Below are 12,505 nucleotides of genomic sequence, written 5' to 3'. Positions count from 1 at the left end.
ACTCCTCACCTTTGAGTAGGGAGATGGTCCATGGCAATGCTACAGATTGTCTATTTACCACTCGTGATAGGAGGGTTACAAATACAGTGGTACCTTGCAAGACAATGACCTCGCTAAATGGTGAATCCGTATAACGTTGACTTTTTGCGATCACTATAGCGATTCGCAAAACAATCATTCCATGGGGGATTTTTGCTGGATGTCGATTAGGTCCGTACTTCGCAAACCGTTTGTTCGCAAGACGACGATTTTTTCTGCTGAACGTTGGCTTTGCAAAATGGCTGCCCTGTGTTTTCTGGACCCATGCTTCGCAGGGCAACCATTTTTACAGCTGATCGGCACTCACAAAATGGCTTCCCTATGGATGATCTTTGCTGGACGACGAGGTATTTTCCCCATTGGAATGCATTAAACCGGGTTTCAATGCATTCCAATGGGGAAAGGGTTCTTGCATGACGTCGATTTCGCTAAAGAGCGATTTCAGTGGGATGGATTATCATCGTCATGCGGGGCACCACTGTAGAAGCAATTCTTGTGGAGATTCCTGTAGAATTCTGTGACTAAGGTAGGGCAGATGCACAACAAAAACTCAACTAAAGGTTAACCATCTGGTTCCATTGGTGTTCACCATGCCCAGCAAATTCTGCTTTAATTTGAGCTTGTTGACATCCACAGCAGTTTTCCAGGTGGCCATTCATGGTGAGAGTAGTGGCTAAATGTGTCTATGATGTGGGTTGACTGGTTGCTTACTGCCTCTTTTCTGGGGTTTCAGTGCAGAAAAGTCTTTCTGAGGGCCTGTCCAGATGAGTTTATAGATCAGTATCTGGATAGTTGTTGGTATGGTTTGGTTCAAATCAAATTGCATTGTCAGCCTGTATTTCTACTTAGATTGACCCATCCTGTCCCTTTAAGAGCTCTCCTGCTCTTTTCGGGTATAGAGCTAGGGGCTTTTGTTTTTTGGTATAATATGGACACTTCTAATTATCGTGTAGTCTGTCTGGATGGCTAGCTTGCACCCAAATAGAGCTGTGAATGGCATTATTAGAGGTGACAACCTTGTGACATAACAAGGTGGGTTGTAACAATAAAAGGGAGGATGAAGAAATCCCCTCCTCTATTTTCTTCTTCTTTTCTTATCTATTTCTCTAAATGATACAGCACAATTCCGATACCATGCGAGGTGGAAGAAATCAAATGCTGTAGACTATGTAACTGGAAGCAGGATGTGGAGAAGCTGTATTGTCTCTGTCAAAACAAGACCAGGAGTAGATTGTGGTACTGACCTATGATCTGTTAATATAAAAAAAAGCTGAAAAAGAATGCTAAAAGAATCATAGTGCCAAAATATATTTTAAACAACATTCCTGATGAATATAAAAGTGGAAGAAGTTTACTGAAGACCCATGCAGAAGAGAGAAAAGAATGATAGACTCATTTGAAGAGGTATCCTGTGATAGCTGCCTAGAGTGGTCCTGAGTTGGCTAGATAGGCGGGATATTAAATAAATAAATAAATAAATAAATAAATAAATAAATAAATAAATAAATAAATAAATAAATAAAAAAAAAAATAAAATAAAATAAAATAAAATAAAATAAAATAAAATAAAATAAAATAAAATAAAATAAAATAAAATAAAATAAAATAAATAAATAAAGGGCCTGCTGTTCTTGACAGTGAAAGCTGCTCTGAAAGCACTAGGAAAAAAAGAAGTCATTGGGGTAGATGGAATTCCAGTAGAACTATTTCAGGCCACAGAGACTGAATCTGTCAAAATCCTAACAAGAATATGCCAACTAATATGGAAAACAAAACAATGGTCTACAGACTGGCCAAGTTCAATAGATTTTCAAGTCCCCAGGAAAGGGAGTGTCAAGGTATACAGTAATTATAGGACCATGGCTTTAATTTCCCATAGAAGCAAAGTGATGCTTAAGGTGTTGCAACCTTATGTGAGTAAAACATGTCTGATGTTCAAGCTGTATTCTGAAAAGGAACAGTCAGTTGCAGTCATATTGCAAATATTTGCTGGTTACTAAAGTGCACCAAAGGTCTGCATAGTCAAAGCTATGGTTTTTCCAGTAGTGATGTACGGAAGTGAGAGCTGGACCATAAAGAAGGCTGACCGCAGAAGAAGTAATGCTTTTGAGTTGTGGTGCTGGAGGAGACTCTTGAGAGTCCCCTGGACTGCAAAGAGAGCAAACGTATCCACTTGGAAGGAAATCAACCCTGAGACAGATCCTGAAGCTGAGGCTCCAATACTTTGGCCATCTCATGAGAAGAGAAGACCCTGGAAAAGACCCTGGTGTTGGGAAACTGTGAGGGCAAGAGGAGAAGGGGATGACAGAGGATATGGTTGGACAGTGTCATCGAAGCGACCAACATGAATTTGACTCAAATCTGGGAGGCAGTGGAAGACAGGAGGGCCTGGCATGCTCTGGTCCATGGGGTCACAAAGAGTCGGACATGACTAAACAACAACATTATGATCAAGTTTTAACCAAAAACCTAAGTATCTGTTAAATATCAGCATGGCATGTATGCTGTTCCTAATATTGCATCATCATAATCAATCATCCTCATCATCCTCAATCCTAGAATTGCAAAGCTGGGAAGGGACCCTATGGTTCATCAAGTCCAGCCCCTGTCAAGGAAGCACAGTGGGAAACCAGACTCCCAGCCATTGGCTCCATAGCCAGATGCCTAAGCCACTGAGCTATCCAGCTGTTCTTTCTTTCTTTAAAATATTTTACTCCACCTTTCTCCTTAAAAGGACCCAAGCTTACATCATTAAAAAGACAGTATTTAAAAGCCAAAAATAGTAAGTGTACAAATATTTAAAAAGAATTAAACAAGTATTATATTAAAATGGTAAATAAAATCAGTACTAAATGCATTTAAAAGCAACAGAGCACAACAGTCCATTTAAAAACAGGTGCCATAGGGCCTAAGGTGGCACGCTGGGAGGAGTTCAACAGAATTTTGCGTCTGCTGCTTCACATGTATCTTGCGCATCTGTTCTTCCTTCTTTTCTGTCACAGGGCTTTGCATTTTATACAAATGGCTTAATATGAAAGAGATGTGATGACAAAGGAAAAAGGGGAGATGGGAAAGCAAATGTAAACACTGATCATTTCATTCATAATGAGCAGGTTGAGATTTTGGTTGTAGGAGGCCCTTGGGAGACCTTTGCTCAAGATGTTTGATCCCTGCTGAGCCGGCAGTGATGGGGCCTCGTTGTCTCCCCTCTTCTTGGACTGCAGTTGAGTGGAAAGAACAGAATAATATCGCAGATACAGTACTTGTGTTTCTGTGCCAGTGGAAGTCTTGGCTCTCCAAAGCTTCTTTTACAAAAAAAAAGAGAGATGAAAATGGCAGCTGAAATTATTCTGCAGCTCGGATTAAAATTGGAGACAGCAGAGAGCCCCCGCTCCGTTTGTCCCCAAAGCAAATTCCACTTCTCTCCACGCTCCTGTTCTGCTGATGGTGTGATGCAGGGGTGTGCTGACCTCATAATGAGCCTGAGGTCTCCCAGGCTTTCTTTTCTCTGATGCCTGCTGTGTCATAGCTGCTGAAAGTTCTCCTGCAAGCACCTGCCAGGGCCACATTCTTCCTTAATCGGTTCTGCATTTGGTCCTGGGACTTAACTGGAGACAATGAGCTTGAAACAGAGCCAGAGCATCCTCATGAGATCATTGGCAGGGCTGGTGGAACTTCTCGGTGCTTGAACAAGATCCCTTGTGTACGTGCCTTGATCCTTTTGTTTGTTCGTTATATTAATGCTTTCATGTGGCTCTTGTTTTATTCATGTAGGTGAGGTAGATCTGCGAAGAGGCCAAGATGGACCTGGATGTATTAAACATGTTTGTAATAGCAGGAGGCACGCTGGCTATCCCCATCCTGGCGTTTGTTGCATCCTTCCTTCTGTGGCCTTCAGCACTGATCAAAATATACTACTGGTAAGGCTTGGTTCCATTCTATATAAAAATCTCAGTTCCTATTTTATGTTGCCTTTGCAGAGGGCAGAGTCACTTTACATTTGCCTTAGAGTGAATGGTCAGCTTTTCTGTTGGTTTCAAAGGGTACCCTTGCTTTAATCCTATTACATCCCTCATATCATAGCTCCCTGGAAATAATAGGACCCATTTGGAGTGGTGTCCAGGACTGCATGATTAGCTCACAGTTGGTATGTATGTGTTTGGAAGGACCCTGATGTGCACACCGATGCTATTTGGGAGGGCTAGGGGTGGTTCGGGTTCCCACCTGTTCACTTAGCTTAGAATGTTTTAAAGGGCTAACTCAGAGTTTGGCTGAAAAAATTCCCATAAGCTGGTGTTCCTTCTGAAGTCTGGTTCATTTACTGATGTCAAGCAGTGATGTGGAACTTGGCCCTTCAGATATTATGGACTGCAACTCCCACAATCTCTTATCAATAGTCATGCTGGGTGGGGTTTCTGGGAACTGTAGGCCAAAGCATCATTCGGGAGGGTCCAAAGTGCAACATCTCCCACCTTGAAGGACGTCCTCTCTAGCCGTGGCAGGTAACTAGAAATGCAGTCTTAAGCTGCCTGCAACTTGACATGATTGGGCAGATGTGCCCATGTTTCTTTTGCTCCCGGCTGCCTTGTAGACCTTTGAACAGGAGGCATCAGGGATTGTTTTAGGGGAGTCTAGCAGCCCAGGAATTACTGTGATTAAGGTATATCAGTGGCTACTAGAACAAGAGCGTGATGTTTAATTAAACGATGGGTCTCTTCTGTAAAATGTAAAATAGTAATTGCCGATCATGTTTCATTAATATAAATGCTTCTGAGGGAATTCAGAATTATCATGTTACCAAGCCTTTGTTCGCGGTTGCTAGGCAGTGCTTTATTACCTTGGTTACTTTGCCTGACTAGGGAGATTAGCTGCCCAGGAGTATAGATGCCATTGACTCGTGTGTGTGGGGGGGGAAGGGGAGGACAAATTGCTTGAGGGGCAGCTTCATCAGTCAGAAAAGCGACCCTGAATGGCCAAGCAGGCGTATTGTTTCTGGCGGGACCGAGATTCGGCCCTTGTGGTTTTAGAAAGAGAAGGAAGACACTGGTGTACGGAAGGAGGAAGAGCAAGCGGGGGAGTGAAGGAGTGAGAAAAAGATGAAGACATTGTGATTGTGCTCTGAGCCAGGGAAGAACAACCTCGGGGGTAGGAAGTGGGGAAGCAGGGAGTTTGCCACTGGGAATTGGTTCCTTTTCTCCAACCGTGAATTACTGTCCTGATGGCGATGAGAACATCTGCTATGCCTTTCTCAGGTAGTCTTGCTTTCATCGAGCTGAGTAAATCTTGGTCATTTTGCGCAACTAGCTCTACATTTAAGCTTTTTACACAGTGGAGAATTTTTATGAAGAGTAACAAGAAGTAGAACAATTTTTGAAGGATGTATATCTTGCTCTTCATCTGGAAGGGCTTGCAGACTGGCTTACATGCCAGTGGGGGAAAAAAAGGTTCAGAAGGCCCTTGCATATCAGTAAAAGCATGAGGCAGAGTTTCAGTGACAGATGCTTTTCTGCTCCCATTTCTGCTTTTAATGCTCCCAGAAGCTCCGTCAGCCTTTCTTCTGAATGGGCGACCTGAATTAGACTTGTACTGTCAAATGGTAATCTGCAAATTGAGGCCAGATGCTCTAGTGTTGTGTGTCCTTTTGATTTTAGCATCATTCGCTGGAAGCTCAGTTGGATACACCCATAACAACATCTGGTGTCACCAGAAATGGTGAATTCTAGTAGGCAATGCTTGATTTCTGGAAACTGGAATAGCAACCGATCTAACAGGGTCCTGGAAACATGATTGGCATAAGGATAGTATACCCCTTACAGTGGTGCCTCGCATTACCACTCCTTAATTCATTCCAGCAAAATTGCTGTAGAACAAAAAGTCGTAATGCGAAAAGAAAAAACCCATTGAAAGGCATTAAAACCCGTTTAATGCGTTCCAAAGGGCTGTAAACTCACCGTCCAGCAAAGATCCTCCATAGGGCGGCCATTTTCGCTGCCTGTGCAGAGAGGAATCCGTCCCAGAAAACAGCGGGGGGCCATTTTGTTTACCCGGCGGCCATTTTTAAAAGGCCAATCAGCTGTTGGAAAATCGTCGTTTTGCGAAGAATAGGTTCCCGAAGCAGGGAACCAATCATAGCAAAGCAAAATTCCCCCTTAGGAAACATTGTTTTGCGATCGCAAAAGTGATTGCAAAAAGTTCATCATAATGCGGTTTCGTCGTTAAACGGAGCAATTGTAAAGCGAGGCACCACTGTATATGTAATGCGATGTTATATAAAAATGGCAACAGCAATTAACACCAGACTTCTATATGCTAATATTTGTCATGTGTGTATCATGTGGTGCTGAGTCAAAACTGATTTATACCAAACCTATCAGGTTTGAATTGTGGTGCTGGAGGAGGATTTTGAGAGTCCCCTGGACTGCAAGGAGAACAAACCTATCAATTCTAAAGGAAATCAACCCTGAGTGCTCACTGGAAGGACAGATCCTGAAGCTGAGGCTCCAATACTTTGGCCATCTCATGAGAAGAGAAGACTCCTTGGAAAAGACCTTGATGTTAGGAAAGTGTGAGGGCAAGAGGAGAAGGGGACGACAGAGGATGAGATGGTTGGACAGGGTCATCGAAGCGACTAACATGAATTTGACACAACTCTGGGATGCAGTGGAAGATAGGAGGTCCTGGCGTGCTCTGGTCCATTGGGTTACGAAGAGTTGGACACTACTAAATGACTAAACTAAACTAAACTATCAGGGTTTTCAAGATAAATGAGATATTCAAGGAGTGGTTTTATAAGTTTCACCATCTCTAAGTGAATTTACATGGCTGAGAGTAGATTCGAACCCAGGTGTCCTGAACCCTAATCTTTCATTCTATCCACTATGCCACACTGGGTATTCCCTAATATTTTGTTGGTGGTATAATAAATACAGTTGGGAAGCAGACATTGAATTCATTTTCTACAATATAAATCAAGAGTATGTGTTCTGTGCCTTAAAGTTGGAACCAACTTATAGCGATCTTAATAGGACTTTCAATGTAAGTGAGATACTTCATGTGTGGATTTACCAGTTCCATTCCCCCAGTCAATTTCCATAGCTAAGTGGGGATTAAAACCCTGTTCTCCAGAGTCCTAGTCCTTCATTCTACTCACTATAACACAATGAAAATCCCCAAAAGGAACCAACCTTATTTCAATGAGTTTGAGTCCTTTAAATTATTAGTTTAGCTATAAATGATTGCGACCATATATCCTTGGTTCTAAACATAACAAAAGTTAATACATGTGTACCAAACATAGACATGAATATTTTGCCCAACTATCACACTTAACTGTATAGAATATCTCCAAAAGACATTTAAAAAGCTACAAGGCAACATTGAGAATGAGCCAGATGTTGGGAATTACACGAGGAGATGAGATTCAAGTGATGAAACCAAAAGTCAGGGTTGAAAGCGAGAAGGGAACTGAAGGAAGAAACCAAGAGTCAGGACTGAACAACAATCCAGAAATGCAAGATAAAGTGATTCCACTGAAACTGGAATTCTTTGCCTCAACAAGTTAGGTCGTTAAGCTCTTTGTTAGCATCTCATCACAGAGTGGGGAGTTCCAGCATGACCAAAGGAGGCAACAGTGAGACTGCTGTCGAAAAAGCCCTCTTTGAGTCAAACTATGTATAGGTGATAGTTATCATCACCCAGTCTCCAATGCTCCATTTTTGGGCAAGATAGTGGAGCATGTGGCGACTTCTCAGGTCTAGCGGTACCTGGATGGAATGCCTGGATCGGTTTCAGTTCAACTTTAGGCCTGTTCATGGACTGGAGACAACTTTGGTCCACCATAGTATCCTTCTGGGCTGTCTCTCCTAATGGAACTTGGATGCACTGTTTGTGGCTCTGGTCCTTCTTTAAGGGGTGACCTTAGAAGGTGGTACTTAAGGACTCCTACATCTTGGCTCTTAGCCAAATCCCTTAGGGTTCCCCATGCTATTTAACGTTTACATGAAATTCCTGGGAGAAGTTGGGAGTGTCTGGAGTTCTATGTCACCAGTCAGCAAATGACACCCAACTCTTATTTTTCTGCTCTGCCTAACTCCAAGGAAGCTGTTCCTGTTGTAAACCAGTGTCTTTTGTCAGTAATGGACTGGATGAGGGTTAACAGAAAAAATCTAACCAAGGCAAGACAGAGGTGCTCCTAGTCAATCGAAAGGCAGATCAAAAAATAGGGATTCAAACTGTGTTGGATGGGGTTACACTCCCCCTGACAGCTTGAGCTCACAGCTTCAGTGGTGTAGTTATGAATTCACCCCTGAGCCTGGATGCTCAGGCCTTGGCAGTGGCCAGGAGTACATTAGAGCAGTTAAATCTGGTGTGCTGTTTCTGGAGATGTCTGGTTCGGCTACAGTCATGTATGGCTTACTTTCATCCCACTTGGATTACTGCTCTAGCTGCATCAAAATGCTGCCACCAGGTTGCTGACTGGGTTTAGTTTTGTTGTTGCCTCCCAGAGTTTGGTCAAATTCATGTTGGTAGCTTCGATGACACTGTCCAACCATCTTGTCCTCTGTCGTCCCCTTCTCCTCTTGCCTTCATACTTTCCAAACATCAGGGTCTTTTCCAGGAAGTCTTCTCTTCTCATGAAATGGCCAAAGTATTGGAGCCTCAGATTCAGGATCTGTCCTTCCCGTGAGCACTCAGGGTTGATTTCCTTTAGAATTGATAGGTTTGTTCTCCTTGCAGTCCAGGGGACTCTCAAGAGTCTCCTCCAGCACCACAATTCAAAAGCATCAATTCTTCAGCGGTCAGCTTTCTTTATGGTCCAGCTCTCACTTCCATACATCACTACTGGAAAAGCCATAGCTTTGACTATGCGGACCTTTGTTTGCAAGGTGATGTCTCTGCTTTTTAATATGCTGTCTAGGTTTGTCATCGCTTATTCCCAAGAAGCAGGCATCTTTTAATTTCGTGGCTGCTGTCGCCATCTACAGTGATCAAAGAGACGAAGAAAGTAAAATCTGTCACTGCCTCCATATCCTCCCCTTCTATTTGCCAGGAGGTGATGGGACCAGTGGCCATGAGCTTAGTGTTTTTTTTTTTTTTGATGTTTAGCTCCAGACCATTTTTTTTGTACTCTCCTCTTTCACCCTCATTAAGAGGTTCCTTAATTCCTCCTCACTTTCTGCCATCAGAGTGGTATCATATAGGTATGTGAGGTTGTTGATATTTCTTCCGGCAATATTAATTCCGGTTTGGGATTCCTCCAGCCCAGCCTTTCACATGATGTATTCTGCATATAAGTTAAATAAGCAAGGAAACAATATACAGCCTTGTCGTACTCCTTTCCTAATTTTGAGGGTTCTGATTTTAGGTGCTGCACATTCTTATGCTATCTCCATGTTAATGTGTTACTGAGGTATTTTTAATTCATTGTTTTAATACTTTTTTGGTGCAGCTGTTTTTAGTGCAATAACTTATTGTGTCTTTAACCATTTTGTGTGTGTGTGTGTGTGTTTTAGTAATTTGTGAGCTGCCTTGGGTCCCTCCACAGGGAGAAAGGTAGCATAAAAATGAAACAAAACAAAATCAAATTTTAAAAAAGCTATTTCAGTTCCTTGATTGCTGCTAGCCACCATGTATGATGTATGAAATACTCAGAAGGATGGGACAAATGTATTTCTAGAAGCAAAGGCATGACTGGAGAGCAACCATAGGACAGCAGTATTCCTTTAAAAGCCTCTCTGAAACAGGAAGCTGCTTCTTCTTCTTCCTGTCCCAGAAAATCGAGAGGGTGGCTGGGGTGAGTTAGCCTGGGACCTTAGTGCCCACCTAATTCCTGTGATCAGCAGGTTGGTGACTCATCATAGGAAGCTGCTTCACATGGATCCAGCTGTCCTGTCACAGAGACAATGAACCAGTCTTATAGAAATAATTACACAGCTAGTAATTAATACATTGAACCTTTTCACTTTACCAAAATATAATAACCCACCACGTTTTCAAAATACTGTAGATTAAATGTCTCATACATTTTTCAGTGGTAAAATCTCCCGACGAATACTCTGAAAGAAAGGGGTGTTATTCCAGTAGATAGTAAGGGGATTCCAGTTTATGTAACTCTAAAAATCTCAAATATTTGTGTTGCACTGCATTTCTTCTCATCTGTCCTGTTTTTGATGTTCCTAGGTACTGGCGTCGAGCGCTGGGCATGCAAGTTAGATATGTCAACTATGATGACTACCAGTTTTGCTACTCCTACCGAGGGAGACCTGGCCACCGACCTTCTATACTCATGTTGCATGGCTTCTCAGCCCATAAAGATATGTGGCTGTCTGTTGTTAAGGTATGCCTCGATGTTTCTGACAGTGAAACAGTTCCCATGTAGGGAATGGGCTCTGCTCTTTTGAGGAGTTATGACCAACTGTGGATTCTCATGTGATGTCAGCAGTGGGTTTAAAACTACAAAGCCCCTGTTCTGCAGCTGACCGGCAATGTGGTCAGTATGTTTTTTTTTCTTGCATGGGCTAAACCCAAGCTGGCAATCAGTCAGCAGAACAAAAGACAAAGCAGGGATGAAGTCTTGGAATGCTGAAACATGTTTAGTTGCATTCATCAGGCCTTTGTAGCCCACTGAAAAGCTTACTATGGGGGTCTTCCTTCGGTCAGAAAATAAAGCAGAAATACATTCAAAAACTGTATTTTTAATACTTTTCATTTACTATGAAATGTGTAATGCATAATATGAGTAATACATGATAATACATACATCTATATATATACACACACATACATGTAATGTTTGTTTCATATAAATTACTAGTTGGTGCTACTTACATTAGCATGGAAAATACTTGAACAATGTAATTTTTTCTCCTTATTTTGTGATGCAACACATAAAGACACACCCTTAGGTTGAGTGGTGGCGGCTTGTATTTCTGGATGGGGCTGCTGTTTGCCAACATTAGGATTAAATCTTAAGACATATGAAGATTGTACATTAAGATTTAAATATCATTGTTATATGATTTGGAAAAGGGCAGAGCTTGGGAAAAAGCAATTTTGTGGAACTAGCATTCCCACAGTTTTCCAGGCAGCACTGAAGCCAGCTTCTGCTTTTCCAAATGCTAGGAAACAGAGCATGCCATGTTGCTTATGTGGCTGTAGAATGTAGCTAATGTGCCTCCAAGTAGTATGAATACGCCCTGTGCTGAAACTCTTGAATTTTCAAAAAGCATGTAAGGACATGGGTATGACTCTTCCTATTGCAAAAGCTTACACTTAACTGTCTTTCTCAAGTTTACAATATTGGGAATAAGTATTTTACTTTTTTATTCATTCATTTATGTGGCATAGAGCCCACCTTGCTCGTGGCAACTTAGAATAAGCTTATGATAGATACAGAAACAATTATAAAGAATAGCAAACAGGAAGTTTTATGAAAATGCAATTGAACGATTGTAATATTAAAACTCTATTAAATAAAAAAACTTTATAACACATTTTGAGAAAACAGAAGTCCAATAATGTCGCAGAGAAAACTGTATTATTTATCTCTGCATTTATATTAATGGCAGTGACTCAAAGCTTGTTCAGATTTGCTTCGGGTAGTTTGTTTCGATGAAACACCTCCTCCAACTTAATCACCAAGTGCTTGTTCTCCGCAGTTCCTTCCAAAGAACCTGCACTTGATTTGTGTTGACTTGCCAGGTCATGAGGGAACCACTCGATCATCCCTTGACGACTACTCAATCTATGGGCAAGTGAAAAGGATACATCAGGTAAAGACTCCAGAAACAGTGCTCAGATTTCTTGTGATGCTCTTCTTAATGTCCAGTTGAACGAGGGGGGTCAGAATTCATCTAGAGGTCATTAATCTGGAATGATTGGGGGTTTTGTGGGGAAGGGTTTTGTTTGACTCTTATTTCTTTGAAGGCTGCATTATAACCGCCAGATGGCTGGATAGCTCAGTGGTTTATGTATCTGGCTGAGGAGCCAGAGGTTGGGAGTTTGATTCCTCTCCGGGCCTCTTTGACAGGGGCTGGACTCGATCCATAGGGTCCCTTCCAGCTCTGCAGTTCTATGGTTATTAAAGGTTATTAAAAGGAAGGATGAGATATTTTTATTTTATATCTGGAATAACCTTCCTCCAGTGATTCGTGCGGCCCCTACGCTGGGCATATTTAAGAATCAACTATGTTCAGGCCTTCCCTCCTGTCATTAATTAATTTACTTTCTCTTTCCATTTATTATTTGTTTTATTATATGGGGTGTTGTTTATTTGAAATTTTTTTTTAATGCTTCACTGTATACTTTCATGGAAGCCGCTCAGAGTGGTCAATTTGACCAGATGAGCAGGATATAAATCAAATAAATAAATAAATAAATAAATAAATATTTGTTTATTCATTAGATTTATTAGATTTATACCCCGCCAGTCTAGACTGAAGTCTACTCTGAGAGAGACACATTATAG

General features: G+C 41.7%; 1 protein-coding gene across 5 annotated transcripts in view; it reads left to right on the top strand.

Moving 5' to 3' along the window:
- ABHD6 (abhydrolase domain containing 6, acylglycerol lipase) overlaps positions 1-12,505 on the top strand; it is an 88,778-nt gene that overhangs the window by 64,554 nt on the left and 11,719 nt on the right. For all 5 annotated transcript variants that reach the window (XM_072989574.2, XM_072989577.2, XM_072989575.2 and 2 more), the window contains exons 2-4: positions 3,814-3,959; positions 10,219-10,375; positions 11,697-11,810. In XM_072989574.2, the coding sequence (XP_072845675.1) occupies positions 3,841-3,959; positions 10,219-10,375; positions 11,697-11,810 (390 nt within the window). In that variant the 5' untranslated portion in view covers positions 3,814-3,840. The remainder of the gene's footprint in view (positions 1-3,813; positions 3,960-10,218; positions 10,376-11,696; positions 11,811-12,505) is intronic.

The sequence above is a fragment of the Pogona vitticeps genome, chromosome 2 (genome assembly GCF_051106095.1).
Source record: "Pogona vitticeps strain Pit_001003342236 chromosome 2, PviZW2.1, whole genome shotgun sequence".
NCBI classification, from domain to species: Eukaryota; Metazoa; Chordata; class Lepidosauria; order Squamata; family Agamidae; genus Pogona; species Pogona vitticeps.
Note: the sequence above shows the minus strand (reverse complement) of the source record. Positions and strands in the feature narration are given on the sequence as shown.